The sequence below is a fragment of the Neophocaena asiaeorientalis genome, unplaced genomic scaffold, assembly GCF_003031525.2.
Source record: "Neophocaena asiaeorientalis asiaeorientalis breed wild unplaced genomic scaffold, Neophocaena_asiaeorientalis_V1.1 scaffold92, whole genome shotgun sequence".
Lineage (NCBI taxonomy): Eukaryota > Metazoa > Chordata > Mammalia > Artiodactyla > Phocoenidae > Neophocaena > Neophocaena asiaeorientalis.
This window is the reverse complement of record NW_020174057.1, coordinates 4,178,275-4,194,266: the sequence shown is the minus strand read 5'-3', so window position 1 is coordinate 4,194,266 and position 15,992 is coordinate 4,178,275. Positions and strand designations below refer to the sequence as shown.

At 41.5% G+C, this 15,992-nt stretch overlaps 1 protein-coding gene across 1 annotated transcript; it reads left to right on the top strand.

Annotated features, from left to right (window-relative positions):
• Positions 1–8,481: 8,481 nt before the first annotated feature.
• Positions 8,482–14,516, top strand: LOC112405819 (uncharacterized protein C12orf74). The gene is given in 4 exon segments (XM_024754379.1): positions 8,482–8,487; positions 13,223–13,603; positions 13,665–13,943; positions 14,451–14,516. Coding segments are annotated over 4 exon segments (732 nt in total).
• Positions 14,517–15,992: the final 1,476 nt, after the last annotated feature.

The window sequence follows — 15,992 nt, the reverse complement described above, 5'->3', positions numbered from 1 at the left end:
GGGGTCGCCATCTTTTGTCTGTGCCCCAATCTGGAGGCCCTGATCTTCCAATGGGGACTTCCTCTGTGCTATTACCACTCGTCTTAAGAACCTGAGGACCAGGAGATGAGTCACACCCACAGGTATCCTTTGTATGTAAGTTTCTTGTTATTGTTACTGCTCTAGGACCTGGCCTTTTGAATACCTAAAAAGCAGTCCGTCATTTTTTTTGGAGAGCCCTGTTACAAGTTTTTATTTATTTAGGGCTAAAATTTGTGTCTAAATCACAATCTAATTCTGGGATGAAGTCATTTATAATAAGTCTACTACTATAAATTCCTCACAACAATTCTTTAAGCACAGGAAGATAGTTCTCATATGCCCTCAGCTAAATTTATACAAGTTAAATCTGTTTCTCTTGACTATACCTTACTTCTGTATCAATTGGGACTCTTTTGGTTACCTGTGATAGAAACCCAGCTAACACTGGTTTTAAAAGGGAGAATATATTACCTAGCTGGGAAATGTAAGGGATTAAATGTAAGGGATTAAAACTGGCTTCAGGGATCCATAAGTTTTATTTTCCTTGAGCGACTTGACTTGGGGAAGGTCTCTCACATGAAAGCAAATATGGTCATGAGGAAATCCCAGCTGACATCATCTTCAAGGCATGTGAGTGAAGAGCAGGGAGCACCTGCTTCTTTGAACTACAGCAAAAGTCTTGATTGACCTGGACTGTAACAGCTGTCAACTCCTAACCAATCACATGCAGCCAGGGTGATAAAAGTTTTTGGACTGACCAAGTTTCGTTCTGTGTTGAGGGGAAGGCAGAAGGAAAATCAGCCCCACACCAGCCAAAGGAAAAAAGATCCAACCACCAGGAGGAGGAAGAGAAGAAAATCACTCTCATCTGGTAATGTCCTGCTACAAATTGGGAGACAGTGATATCAATAGAGGCATGATTACATTAAAATATGCAAAGTGGCAGGTAAACTTGTGAAATAACAATATCTAGATACAGAAATAGAGACAGAGACATATCTGCCCCCAGTTCCTGACACAGAACTCCTAAAACTCATAATTTCCTAAGCACCAGGGGTGCTCAGAGCATCTTTTGTTCTAATATTTGGTCTTTGACCCCAGTTCCTGACACAGAACTCCTAAATCTCTTGGAATTTCCTGAGTGACAAGAGTGTCATTTCTTCTAATGAGGTGACTCTTGGTCATGACCTAGTCACCTTCCCAAAGGCCTCACCTCCTAATACCATCACCACTGGAAGCTAGGATTCAACATAGGAAAGGGGGGCAGGGGGCACATCAGACCACAGCAAGACTTAACTTTACCTGTAATATCTTCCCACAGGGCAACATATTTCTATATTAATTATGTGCATCCAAAATATATAAATCTAAATATATCTATGAGCATGTATACACACTTTAAAATGTCTATAAGAAAACAGCCAAAATATCAGCATTTAGAAAGTGAGCACATGAGAAACTTTTTTCTTTTTTGTATGATTTTTAAACATTTTTCATATCTAAAATTAAAGAAAAACTTAAATCACTTTCAGTGTATATCCCAGTCATATACCATCTTCTTGGATTTCTTTCATCACTCTCATCAGCGAATGGGTTGTCTTGTGTAATTTTGATTCATTTGTCTATTCTACTGGCCACACTATCTATCACTGTGGCATCCGCAAATGTGATAAACAGGACTTCTATTCCATCATACAAACATTGATAAAAACGTTGATCAACACAGACCAAAAGCAGGAACTTGTGGCCCCCCACTATAGCCTGTCATCCACATGAGCCCTTTTGGGGTACAACTGATCCCCATTAACCTACCTGAACTCCAATTTAGCCCACACTTCCCCATCTTGCCCGGAAAGAAAGCAGGAGAATCTCTGTCACAAACAGTATTAAAGTATACTCTACATATTTTTAAAATTCTCCTTATCTATGAAAAGCAGAAAATAAGAATAGAAAGCACTGATTTGTTTTCAATCAGGCCCTATGGGCCCCTGAAACCTTTCCTGAGTTAATTTGTTTGACCCTGTGAGATGCTGAGTCTTTAATCACCCACAAAGGGCACTCCTAGGGTTAAACAAAATGCATAGCCACCGAATACAGCAACCTCTGACAGAGAAATAAAACCGATTAATTGGGAGTGACTATTTAACTTTCTAATATGATATAATCAGCCTTGTGCACTGATTATTCCCCAATAAATGCACTCACTAGGCTATTCCACACACACATGAATTCCAGGTTACATAGTCCCGTGGACAATATACCTGAGAAGTATTTCTGCATGCAAAGACAATAAAATCAGGTAAAGTGCTTTTTTGGTCATAAAAGTTTAAAGATGACTCTGAGGAACGGGACAAAAGGCAGAGGAGGGGTTTGTCACCGGCAAAGCCCATTAAAAATTCCTGGGAGATAAAAATAGAATCTGGGCAATAAAGTAAAGTCTAACCTTTAAAAAAAAAAGAACCTCTTTATATAATAGGTGGTACAGGAAGTAGCATATATTTCATTTTGAAAAAGCTTTACATCCATATATAATGTGACAGTAATATGACCCATCTCACAGAGTTCCTTTGCTTGAGAACAATTTCACAAATGTCATTTGAGAAAATTAGATCCATCTTCCTTCCATTTAGAAATAATTCTGGCTTATGTAACAAACCATGTTTTCTACTGTCCTCAGGAACATTTTTCAGAAGAGCAGAAGGTTTATGCTTCTCTGTTTCTAGGGCTCCTGCTGCTTCTGCTTATTCACCACCTGAAGTCTTAACTCTCTGTAACACCACAATTGGCTACTGTGGAGATAATTTTGACATAATCATGCTAGAATTATGACTTGAGAACAGAGATCACAGGGAAGTGGATGAAGTCTTACAATGGGTCATAACTCACAGAGAAGAATGAGAAGCAGAAAAATTTTCATCCAAATTATCTGTTCTAGCTTTACTACAGTTAAAATTAAAATCCACAGGCTTGCTTCCCCCCCTTCCCCGCCACCCCACTGGGCTTTTAAAACTCATTTCCAAGCTTGTTATTGTAGTCATTAACTTCTTCACAGCTAGAATTCTGACAAGGGAGGCAAACTCAGTCACTTGAAAAATATCATCACTAAAAACTGGTTGAGTTTAACTGGATGAAACATGCTGGGGAAATCAGCAGCAGCTTAGAACTTCAGCACTATTCAGAAATGAATTTCACACCTAAATCTCATCTCCATACTTTCCAAGGTAGGCGACTTGCTGGTTTAGTCAACATGAGAACAAATTCATTCAGGTAAGTCTGAGCATTACTGTGAGCCCCTGTCGAATATCAGAGTAAAATTCAAAGCAGCCCATGCTAAAATTAAACTGAAGAAATACATTCCACAGTGCCTCTGTTGGGTCTTGGCAAACACAGATGGGCTGCCACAGAGCCAGGGCAGCCTAAGGAATTGTGAAACCTTAGCTGTGCCTTCCTTCTGGGTTTCTATGATGATCAGTTGCTTGGTTTATTTCCACTTTTCCACACTGGCCTCTCTCTCTCTCAGAAACACTAAAACCATTCTTCAGGCCAAACTGATGTCAAAGACTAAAAGATACGGTGCGAAAGGTTGGGTACATATCTTAGCCACAACCCAATCCAAAAAAACTAAACTACTATTGAAATGACTGTGGTGGACACAGCCTAATATGACCCCCAAGTCACAATGAGTAACCCCCTCCCTGATAGTGTAGATGGGACTTGTGATTTGCTTCTAACCTGTAGAATATGGCAAAGGTGATGGAATGTCACTCCTGTGATTATGCTACAATACATCTACAAGACTCCATCTTACCAGACTAGATGGAAAGGCTGTCCTGCTAGCCTTGAAAGCAAACTGCCTATGGTAAGAAGCATGTGTCAGGGAAAAGTAGGTGGGCCCTAGGACCTAGAGCCTCAGTCCTTCAACCACAGGGAAATGAATTCTTCCAACCACATGAAATTTGAAGAAGACCCTGAACTCCGGAAAGGAATGCAGCTCAGCCAACACCTTGACTGTAGCTTTGTGAGACAGTGAGCAGAAGATTCAGATAAGCTGTGCCCAGTCTCCTAATCCAGTTACTTGAGATAATCAGTGTCCATTGTTTTGAGCCGCTAAATTTATGGTAATTCATTATGCAGTAATGAAAAACTAATACAGTGACCAACAAAATAATCATATTGGAAAACATCTGCATAACCACTGGAAATCAAGGACTGGTGCCACCTACATATCAGAAATCTACAGGAATTTATTCTCCAGATATAGTCTAAGAGGTCCTGGATCAAAGAAAGATGATGAAGGCTGCCCTCTTCCTGAGAACAATGTTTCTAGATGGTAGGGAGAAGAACTAATAGACCCCCAATGACACCACTATACTACTGAGGATCCATTTGTATGCAAGTACAGAAAGCATGACTCAAAGTGGCTTAACAATAAAGGAAACTTAATGACTTGGGAAAAGATAAACGCAGAAGAATGTCTTTCTGGAGTCCAATGAGGACTATTTCAGCTACTCACTGATGTCACTAAAGCCCAGTTTTGTTTTGTTTTGTTTTCTAATTCCACTCTCCCAGTCTTGGTGTCAGATATATCCTAAGACTGGCTCCTTCACCCCTATGGTCTCAAGACAGCTGCCAACATTTCCAGTGCCACGTCCACATCCATCAGGAAAGAGAGTCTTTGTCCCTGTACTCTCAGCAAAATTCCTGAGAGGCACATTGATTGGACTGGCTTAGCTTACATGCCATCTTCTAAACAATCCTTGCAGCCAGGGGGTTGGAAGCCATGTGTTCCACCCTTCAAGCTGGGCATGGAAGATCATGATGGAAACACATAAAACCTAAATGGAAGTCACAACTCTTTGGAAAGGGGAAGAGGTCATGGATCCAGGGAGGCTACTGACAAATGTTTACTGAAACCCCAACCTAAAGAGGTGAGTTTGGTGCTATCCTAAGACTCAGAAAAGAGGGCGTCGAGAACTCACTGGTAAGCCCAGCCCTTAGGATCCTCTCACCTCAGCCAACAGATAACAGCTTCTGTGTTGGAAGGCCTCAGACTTCGTTCTTGCAAAATGTCTCAGCAGGGCTTCCCTGGTGGTGCAGTGGTTGAGGGTCTGCCTGCCGATGCAGGAGACACGGGTTCGTGCCCTGGTCTGGGAGGATCCCACATGCCACGGAGCGGCTGGGCCCGTGAGCCATGGCCACTGAGCCTGCGCATCCGGAGCCTGTGCTCCGCAACAGGAGAGGCCACAACAGTGAAAGGCCTGCGTACCACAAAACAACAACAAAAAATAAACAAAAGTCTCAGCAAGCAGAAGACTGAGCACGATGGGGAGCTGCTCTGCCCTGCATTTGTGCAATGGCACAAAGAGCTGGTTGTGACTGCAGCTGTGGCTCTAGATACTTCTCCATGCCTTTTCGTCTTAAAAATCACTGAGCAAGCAATCTGATGATTTAATTGTATTTTTCTCATTTCTTCTTTCAAACAAATTCTACTTGAGATATCTTGTCATAAACCCACACATTATCGGAACCCAGTCCAATGCTTTCTTGGACACCAAGCAAGTAAATATATCCCTCTACAAGAATAGCAAAGACAATAACTACAGAACTCAGTAAAACAGTCTATACATCATAAGAATAATGTAAAAGATTCTAAGATGACTAAGTAGAGCTACCTTTCTTCAAAATAGAGTTATTTCAAAAAATAGAAAAATTACAAATTATCTGATTCAGGATTTTTTTTTACTTTAATTTTTAGACCACAAGTGTATAGTTGAGTGTCTCATATACCTCAGTTTATGACACACTAAATAATTCATATTTCAACATGATTCAAGAACCTAGAGTCTGTCATCATGAAAAAGGAAACATTTACAATAAAAAAGAATTGCAGTGGAATAGTCTTCTTTATCTTAAAAGTAAAATGGATGTTAAAGTCATTATAGAAGCAGTTAAATGCAGTTTGCACTCCACAGAAAATGGAACAAGCAAAATAGTAAATGATGTCAAGAAATTATCCCCAACTACAAGGGAGAAGGTAAAAGCAATGAAAATAATGTAGAGAGAAGATGAGATAATAGCAGATGTCCCCTAAAGAAAGAGAACTACCAAAAGAGAGAGAATTGTCAAATAACAGAAAAAAATGCTTATTTGGGAAAAGTATTTTAAGTAACTGAGAGTACACACCAGATCCTAGGCAAAACTGAACCCACTTTGACCTATGCTGATTAAACATTTCTAACTTCAAGTATTAAAAAATCAAATTTTAAAAGAAAAAATATAGAAACAAATTGAATAAACAATATGTACAACATCACAAGGAAAAATCTTTAAAGTTTAAAGTACCCACTAAAGAGCAAATATTCTATTGGCTTCCTATCTCAAATACCGCTGACTGAAAATCTTATAAAAATGTCTACAAACTTTTAGAAGAAAATATTGTGGCGCAAGAATTCTATAGCCAGCATTCATATGCTACAGCAGATATGAAATGGTTCAGAATATGTACTGCCCAGAAAACTTTCTTGAATAAACAACTCAAAGATACTGAGATGTATCTGGAGGCATTGAAATTAATCATTTTAAACATGGTTGCACTGGACTTTTATAACCCTAAAACCTAAAAAATAGCTCAAGTAAAAATCACACCTCTTTTCAAACACTAGGAAAACAATTTTTTTTTAGAAATTTTTCAATTCGAAGACATGTATTGGCCAGCAAGTCATGTAAACAAGTAAGCAAACCAGGATATAATCTGTTTGCACAGGCACACTCTTATTTTTATTCAAGCAAAGCATATGTAAACAGAAAACTGCACCCAGTGAATGGCACAAAGACAACACACCCAAGTGCCAGCACACAGGTCAGGAGATTGAACATATAAGCCATCCCAGAAGTCACACTCTTGACTCACAGTCACTGCCATTGCCCAAAGATAAAAATTCCAATTCTAACTTTTAATACTACAGATTAACTTGGCCCATTCTTGTCGTTCTTATAAATAGAAACATACCCAGTCTGGCTTCTTTCACTGAACATCACGTTTGGGACTAGAGAAATTGTTCTTTCACTTTCAGAGTTTAATATATCAATGTATTTGTTGATGATGGACATTCTACTGAAATGGACACTGGGGTTGTTTCTGCTTTGGGGCCATTCTTTGTGGTTCTGTTACAAGAAATAAAACTTTACAAGCACAAAGACAAATGAGAGACAGCATCAGCCTGTGTCAGGAAAACTGGGAGAAGCAGAGAGTATGGTGAACTGGTCACTGTTTGTCCTACCTGAAACAGGGAGCCTGTCCTCAAATCTAGTCCTTTTATATAGATATGGAATTGTGGGAATATGAATGTAGTGTTGCCAGAATGGTTAATTTTTCTAAAATCCTTGCAATCCAAAATTTTCTCTAAAATCTCCTAATTTTTAATGTCAGATTTTTTTTTAAGCTGGAAGGCCACACAGACATAGAAAACAAACTTATGGTTACCAAGGGGGCAAGGTGGGGGAGGGATAAACTGGCAGATTGGGATTGACATATACACACTACTATTTATAAAATAGATAACTAAGAAGAACCTACTGTATACCACAGGGAACTCTATTCAATACTCTGTAATGACCTATATGGGAATAGAATCTAAAAAAGAGTGAATATATGTATATGTATAACTGACTTACTTTGCTGTGCAGCAGAAACTAACACAATATTGTAAATCAACTCTACTCCAATTTTAAAAAATTAATTAAAAAAAAAAGCTGGAAGACCAGTCAGAATTCCACAGCTTACAGCCTCAGATCTAGGTATTCATGACACAAAAAGAGCTTGCCAGGCTTTAGACTTTGTAAGGGGCACATCCCAAGTGGTTTTCTCCCCAATGAAGACTTACCACGACCAAGTAAGGAGGAGGCAAAAACATAAGAAAAGCTGCCCCCTCCGAAGTACTGGAGAGAACATCTGTGTGTCACACTTAGAGATAAAGGGCCACCTTTGTTTCAAGGAGTTGCCCTAGGTCCTGAAGGAGAAGCTGACCCCCAGCATCGCCTTTCCATCATGGTATCCCTTCCCCATCCAATGCTTCCCTGTCCCTTTTACTCTTTAGAGGTTGCACTATTTTTTTTCCTGATAATCCTTTGTGACCTTTCTGTACACTCTTAATTTTCTTATTTAAGATACAACCAGAGGTTGGAAATTTTGGGATGGGTGTCAAATATCCCATTATCATTATCCCCCAGGAGAGACAGTTTTACAATCTCATGTGCGTGAGGGGACTTGCAGATGAAGTACGACCTTCGTTTACACAAACCAAAAGCTAAAATACTTTATTCATTTTTCTTTCTTCCTAAAGTGAAACAATTCATTTCTAGACAGCTTTGGCAGGAGCTCAGACTATTTTATGCTGGCTCCATGCTGGCAAAATAGAGAAATGCCCTGACACTGCGTTTTGGGTTTGGCAGTGAGTGACAATGGCGGTAAAGGGAGAAGGTCGAGTCATTTTTCAAAGTTCTAAGTAAATGATGTTCTAATAAGACCAACATGAGAGGATTAAAGAAAATGCAAGGGTTATCACAAAGCCAACATCTACAAATTAGACTTTTTTTCCCCCTAAGGCAGCAGCTCTCAAATTTTTAACACGTGTAAGAATCAGGGAGGCTTGTTAAAACATAGACTGTGGGCCCCACCCCCAGAGATTCTGATGCAGGAGGTGGGAATGGGCAAGAATTCACCTTTCAAACAAGTTCGCAAGTGGTGCTGATGCTTTTGACCCAGGGACCCCACTTTGAGAACCACTGACCTAAAAAAACCTTCACAGTAAGTATCTATAATGATTCTAAACAATGACAACTTCAGTAAATTAGACTGAATTATAATTCATTTGAATTTGTTTTTGTAAATCAATGCTTATCAAAGCATTCCACTAAGTAAATAGATCCAAATGAAATGTTTTAGGATGTAAGCAAAGTAAGGCTGAAAGGAATGACTTCTCAGAACTTCGGAGAAAATAAACGGATAAGAAACCTAGAGCTGTCTCACTGAACTATCAGTGATAATCACTGAGCACCTGAAGGGGAAGTAAAAAGCCACATCTGCCTCATTTCTGTATTGGATCAGTCACTGTTCAGTAGCAAAAAAATCACCTTTTTCTTAGGCGGTCTTAGATTCTGAACTTGTTTCCCCTTAGGCTTTTTCATAAACAAATAATTAGAAAAGTCTCTAAGGAGGGGAGAGGCCAGTTCCTCATTTCAGCTCCCATCAAGTGTGCCTGTGCTCGGCCAGGAGGGTTTATTGTTACAGATGTGGAACTTGTTCTTCCGAACGCTTGCCTGGCAGCTCGCTGTGTGGTTCTGCTGATTCCCTTGTCAGGATCCACCTGGACAATGTCACCTTCAGAAGCAGACCATCTTGCAGGTATTAGAGGCCGTTCAGCTGCTATCTGGGTTTCCCTCTTGCACTTTTCATTTGGTCAGACCCTGTTGCTACCAGCTTCTCTTGGTCCTGTCTTGCTGGTCTCGGTCAGGTCTAAGTAGAATGGGTGAATCATTAATGTGTGTGGTTTAATTTCGAGTACACTGAGATTGCTTCCCCTAACAGCGTGGGTGGTGGCTGCTGGCTTCTTAAAGCTTGGGAGGTCAAAGCCTGGTGGATTTACTTTATAATGAGCATTTATTGATTTAGTCTTTTAGAGAACATAAAGGAGAAGAGTTAGCCTGAACTCTTCTGTTAACTTTTGGCTTCCTACGAGATCCACAGGGATAATCATTTAGGGAGGGCCTCCCAGGAGCCTCAGCCATTATCCCTGCAAAGAGCTTGTGAGGGAGGGACTTTAATATCCTTTCATAAGTGTGGCCTGGAGGCTGACAGAGGGGGAGTGGATTATCCCAGGTCACAGGGCTAGCTGGTGAGGCAAAGAGAGCAAGCAGATGGTTAACTCTAGAGCTTGGGCTCCCCATCTCAGCAAAAGACCTCCCAGGGCTCCGCTGTAGTTAAAGTTTCTCCAGTTCTGCCGTGGGTCATGTCAGCAGTTACTACTGCCTTGGTTCCAATATATGAGACACTGGCCAGTAAACAATACTTAATGACCCTTAAGTCCCATTGGGTATAATAACCACCTACAGACTGCCACACCCTATGTCAGGACAACTAGAAAGGAAATCTGAAGCAGTGTCCTAACCCCTCTAAGGAGGAGAAAGAAGGCACAAAAACAGAGGGGAAACCCAAGGACTAAGAATTCTGATAGAACTATTATACAAGTGCCTGTGTAAACATACTGAACTCCTTTAACCATGCTGCTGCCTAGAACTTGGACAATGCTATGAAGGGGAACGGAATAAAGTCCCCTGGGTGTGTATGTGTGTTGGAAGTACCTGTAACTCCAGTCCTCAGCTCAGGCATTTGTTTGTTGGGAGAATGAGGAACTGGCCCTCCAGTAAAGGACCTGAAAAGAGAGACCTAATACACCTGTTTTCATCAGTGGTCAAAATGGGTCTTTTCATTCTTCTCCTGTGAAGCTGGTGTCAGCCAGAAATTACCAATCTAAAATCAAAACCAGTTCAACCTCACCTTAACTAAAATGTAAGTTTCCTAGCAGGTATTACTGTCTCTCCTCACCCCCAAAATAAGGGTACCTCATACATTTTTGTTCTATATGTGAAGTCCTGTAACATTTGAGTCCTCGGCTCAAAATATTAAAGCAAACCCAGCATTAAGAATCTCAGATTTCTTTTGTAGTAAGAGTCGAACTGACTTTAGTTGGTATCTAAGTAGTTTCTTAAACAACTCTTCAATCTAAAATCCAGTACCTTGTAGTTTCACTTGGCTTTAAACCAGATGAGAGCCAGGGTGTAAACATAAGAGAACACAGAGTCCCTCAAATCAATCTCACAGAATTGTCATGACAATATCATGATGTTGGGCTCTTCCCCTTTACTGATAAGAATAAATCTAAGAGTCTATTAATTCTCTTGACACAGGGTTATTGGACTTCTACCCCTGAAACATATTAGAAGAAACAAATTAAAGGAAATAAAGTATCTGCCATAGGCAAGTACAAAACTATAAGGAGAAGTAATGACTAAAAACTAGGGAGTACATCAGTGTGAGGCTATTTCGTATGGGGTAAATAATCATATGCTATTAAAAACCTATAACAATTAGTCTGCATGGAACTACAATAAACAGTCATAATACTGTATGTCATCTAGTCTCATGAGTCACAACATAGGAGGACAGGTCATCAAGAATTTTCCGGTGGTCAGTATTCTCTATTATCAAATTGAGGATGTAAATGATACACAGTAGAAAAAGTTCTAAAAGGTGTTGTCAGTGAAATTAAAATTATACAGCACTAAAAGAGTAAATTATTAGCTATCCTTAAAATTGGGCAATCCAAATGTGTCCATTCCTGAAGGGTTACAGATTGCTTTAGAATTATAGACTTGCTGGGAGTTCCCTGGTGGTCTAGTGGTTAGGACTCTGGGCTTTCACTGTTGTGACCTGGGTTCAAACCCTGGTCGGGGAACTGAGATCCCGCAAGCTGCACAGCACGGCCAAAAAAAAGAATTATAGACTTGCTGCAGTTATTATTGGAGATCTCAGAATATGTGGTCAACTACTGATGTTCCATCCACCAACAAGCCACGTGCAGCCTGAAACCACCTCCTACGTTGCCCATGGCAAGGCAAAACGGTTATTATTTGCTCCACAGTCCCACACCAGACCTGTAAATAATCAGGAGTTGCCTCTTATGCAATAGTTGATAGGATGGGTAAGGACTGATGCTTCCTCACAGGCAACTACTTTCTTCAAATGGAAAACTACAAAATAACGGAATAGCAGTAAGTCATTTCCATGTCACCATGAACATATTTATACCATGGTAGAATCAGATTTGCTTGAACATGAGAAGAGCTTAATTGGGAGGTAATTCTGCATTAGTGAATCACAGAAAGCACCTCTAATCACAAGAAGCAGATCATCTGTGTGACATCGCAGTTTTTCTTTCCAAACTAGTGAGTTATTTTTCCAGAACACGGGGATGGAGAAAATCTAAAATGCCTCTTGCCAAATACTTTGCATCACTATCTTTGAAATTATGTCTCATTCTGTAATGTAAACCTTGAGGGAAGGGGTTCTCATTTTTCTTGTTCTCTCATCCTTATATCCCTGGAATACTCCAAAGCACATATACACATAGTCATACATATATAAATGCAGAACGTAAGGGAAATTGAATGTATATTTGATTCTCTTAAAATGGAATAATCAAACGGTGATGAGCTTTATGGCTTCCAAGAAATCTCTTAGATCACCAAGGTTTTTAAAAGCTTTTTTGTTTGAACTGGAAGGGATATTAAGTAACCGGTAAATGTTGCCAGAGCTGTTCCAGGTCTTTAATCAGAACCCATCAACCTCCACAGTTAGCAGGAGTGTCCTTGCTCAAAACCTGCCAAATGCCCCCCACCCCACCATTAGCAGGAGTGAACACAAATCTTTAAGTTAAAGGGTCCAGAGATAAGAAAGCTACGAACAGAGAAAACAGATGAAACCAGCTGGGACTAAGATGGCATGAATCTGACGCCCAACAGATCCTAAGTCTCATTATACATTGATTTTACTATATTAACATATTATGTGACACACCTACCGGCAGCCAGGACCAGACATTAAGGACGATAAAAGGATAAAAAGGGTGTGGCACCCCACTCCCTCGGAAAAAGCCCTGCCCCTTCCTGGTAGACTAACGCATAAGCCTCCCCATAAATTAGCCTCACTCCTCCTCCCTTGTCTTTACTCTTTAAATCACCCTTGCCACGTGGGCGAGAGGTTGGTCTGCAAACGCGGTTCCCGCTTCTCCATTCTTCGGCCACTAAGTAAAGCTTGTACTGTGTCCATCTCTGCTTGGGGTTCGTATTCACCTACTCGAACCCCAATGGAAAAAAGAACTCTCCCCCATCGAGGCACAAAGCAAGGTCCAAACGACTTAATTCGGTAACATAAACAAATTTCAATACGTAAACAATTTAGTCGGGAAAACTGGACTCACTTATGTTAATTATCTACAAAACATAACAGATACTAATGTTAACTGGGCATTCCCTATCTGCTCTGGTGAATTATAAGTTTTTATGTGAAATTTCAGACACCTTTTTTCTCACCTCCGTCTCCTTGTTTGCAACAGATTCCGCACTCTGCTCTTCCTCATTAAAGATGCAGCCACCTGCTTGCAGTTATCCTCTGGAAAAGGACGAAGACACACCCGAGGAAGAGAGGCACCTGAAGGCGGAACTGGAACAACCTCAGTGTGGTCGGGAGAACAGCAACTCTGACGGCGTCCCCTGGAAGCTTCCAGCAACCGGGCCTCTTAGTGGTGTGGAGAAGACGCAACCATCCTTCCCAGAGGTGCAGCGCCCAGACTGCGGGCCCTCTCCTCGACCCCCCCTGGAAAGCCTGTCCAAGAAGCACTGTCAGAACCAGGGGAAACTTCTCCACTTTGACCAGCAAGCCCCGGGCCGCGTCTCCACCTCGCCCACACTGAGAAGGTTAAGGGGCCGCAGCTGCGAGAGTGTGCGCGGGCCTGCGCACGGCACTGCGCATGCGCCGCCTCAGCCGGCGGCCTTTAAAGGGCCCGCCCGGGGGCAGCTGAAAGGAGACTTCCGGCTCCTCGCATTGCTTTTCCAGCGGGCTATTTGGAAGCACAGAGGAGTCTTCGCACTCCCTGTGGCCCCTGAGACTCCACTCAAGATTGCCTCCGGACCCCGAAAGGGCACTCAACGCAGCCGACTCGTTTGAGCTCCAGATGGCGCCCAGTGATGAGCTTGCCCGTCCCGTGCCTCAGCCCCTCAACGAGGGGTTGCTTCCTCAGGCCTCCCTTCCACGGAGTGGAGGCCAGCCAGCACCCAGCCGCACCCCACAGCTCCCCAGGCCTCAGGTAACACAGTTCTAAGCCTCCTGCCTCTCATTTGGTGGATGCAAAGCATAGTAGGTCCCCAGGTTGCCATATTGCCCGGTCGTGGGGTGGGGTGCTGTGTTGGGAGACGGCTGGGGGGACGCACAGTTTTTAGGACAGTTGGCTGTCAAGTAAAAGGGGTGCAGCAGTTTGAGGAAGGAGCGTGGAGGTCGAGCTCACTTTCTTCTTCAATATACTTGAAGGCACTTTAAGAAAGAACCCAGGCTAGAGATTGTCAGTCGTTAGATAGTAAAGGTGGCCCTCTTGCAGATCCACGCTATGTGAAGACCACCTGGCGTGGCTGGTTTAAAAGGGCAAAAAGAGCAAACTACTTAAATTTCTAATGTTCTAACGTTCTCCCCCTGAAAAGAAAAAATCCAAAACATTTTAGCTAGGAAAGTTAATGACCTCTCCCTTCAAGATGTCTGCTTTGGAATTTTGGGTGGGTTTGAGCACGACTAAAACATGTATTTTTAAAATTTATTTCAGAGAGAAGAATTGCATCAGTCCAGGTATGTGTGTCTTTATTTTCTCTAGTGCTATGAAGTCTGTTGACTGTTTACTTTTACGTCTTTTACTTCTGTTCTGACATAGCAAACCTGATGGTGTATTAATCAGGGCAGTTTGTTTTACATCCCTCAAGTCACTCTTCATATTATGGGTGAAAGAGTCTTAATTTCAAGAGTCTCCTTTAAGCGCCCAGCCTTTTGCTGTGGCTTTTGGGGCAGGGTATAACAGCCACAGGTGAGCATGGTTTTCATTTTGAATTGTCAATGACTTGGTCCTGTGGCTTAATTAACATCCACCAGTAATAGGTTTTGTCAGGAAGAGAAAATGTAAAGGCCAGAAACATTCAACAACTTTTCAAAGAGAAATTCAGAGGACAAGGATAAAAGGGACAAGATGTGCTGTTTAAATCGAGGATGGCCTTTAAAATGCCTGCTTTGACAGACTGTGCTTTTATCTAGAATGCAGGTAGATTGTGTCACTTCAGAAACCAGCTCTGAACTTTCAGCTTGGTCCCCCAGCTGTGGCAGTGGATTTTCCATTTCTTTCAGGGATGAAGAGCTTCTGTGGCAGTAAGGGAACGATTCAAGCCCAATTACATCCACCCAATTTGTAGGATTGGTGGGAAAGCCCTCAGTTCATTTGGAAAGTCATGGAGGAATCCTCAGGAAATTAGCTATTGTTTTATTACTGGACCTCAATCCTCAAGCAAGTTTGCTGTTCATAGTAGGAAGGATGAGATCCATCTATGCAGTCTTTGTTTATTTTTAACCCTAGTTGACCTAAATGTCAGCTAAGGTAGAGGATATTTACAAAGCCATAGGCAAATACAAAGTATTGTGTTAGTATATCAGCTAGCTATTGCTACATAACAAACCACCCCAAACCTCAGTGGCTTAAAACAACAACCAGGTATTGTTTCTTATAAATCTGTGTGTCCATTGAGGATCAGTTGATTTAGGCTGCGCTCAGCTAGGTAGTTCACTCCACATGTCCCTCATCCTTTTCATGGAACCAAATTTCTACACGGGGCATGCTCTTGTGGTGAGGGGAGAGGTTCAAGAGGATAAATGGAAACATGCAAGGCCTCTTGGACCCTGGGCTCTGTACCTTGTCTAATTCTACAGGCCAAAGCAAGTCACGTGGCTGAACTCAAGGGCAAAAAATTATGTGTCACCAGCAGTGGGAGAACATTTAAGTATTATATGGCAAAGTGTTTGGATGCAAGGGTTGGTGAAGAAAGGGTCCTTTAATGGAAATCTTCCACAGGTGTGAACCAGAATAAAGCTCTAAAATGACACCTAATTCAGATGTGTCAGAGAAAATGAAAAAGAGAGTAGTGTCAGAAAAAGATGATGTTGTTTAGAGTCAATCATGCAGAGTCTAATAGGGTGTTTAGGAATTTTGTTCTTTACCCTAAGAACAGTGTGAAACCACTGAATGGATTGATATGATCATATGGATACAGGGTAGACATGAGAGTTAGATGAGAGTGGATTCCAGCAGAACAATTAGAATGTTCAG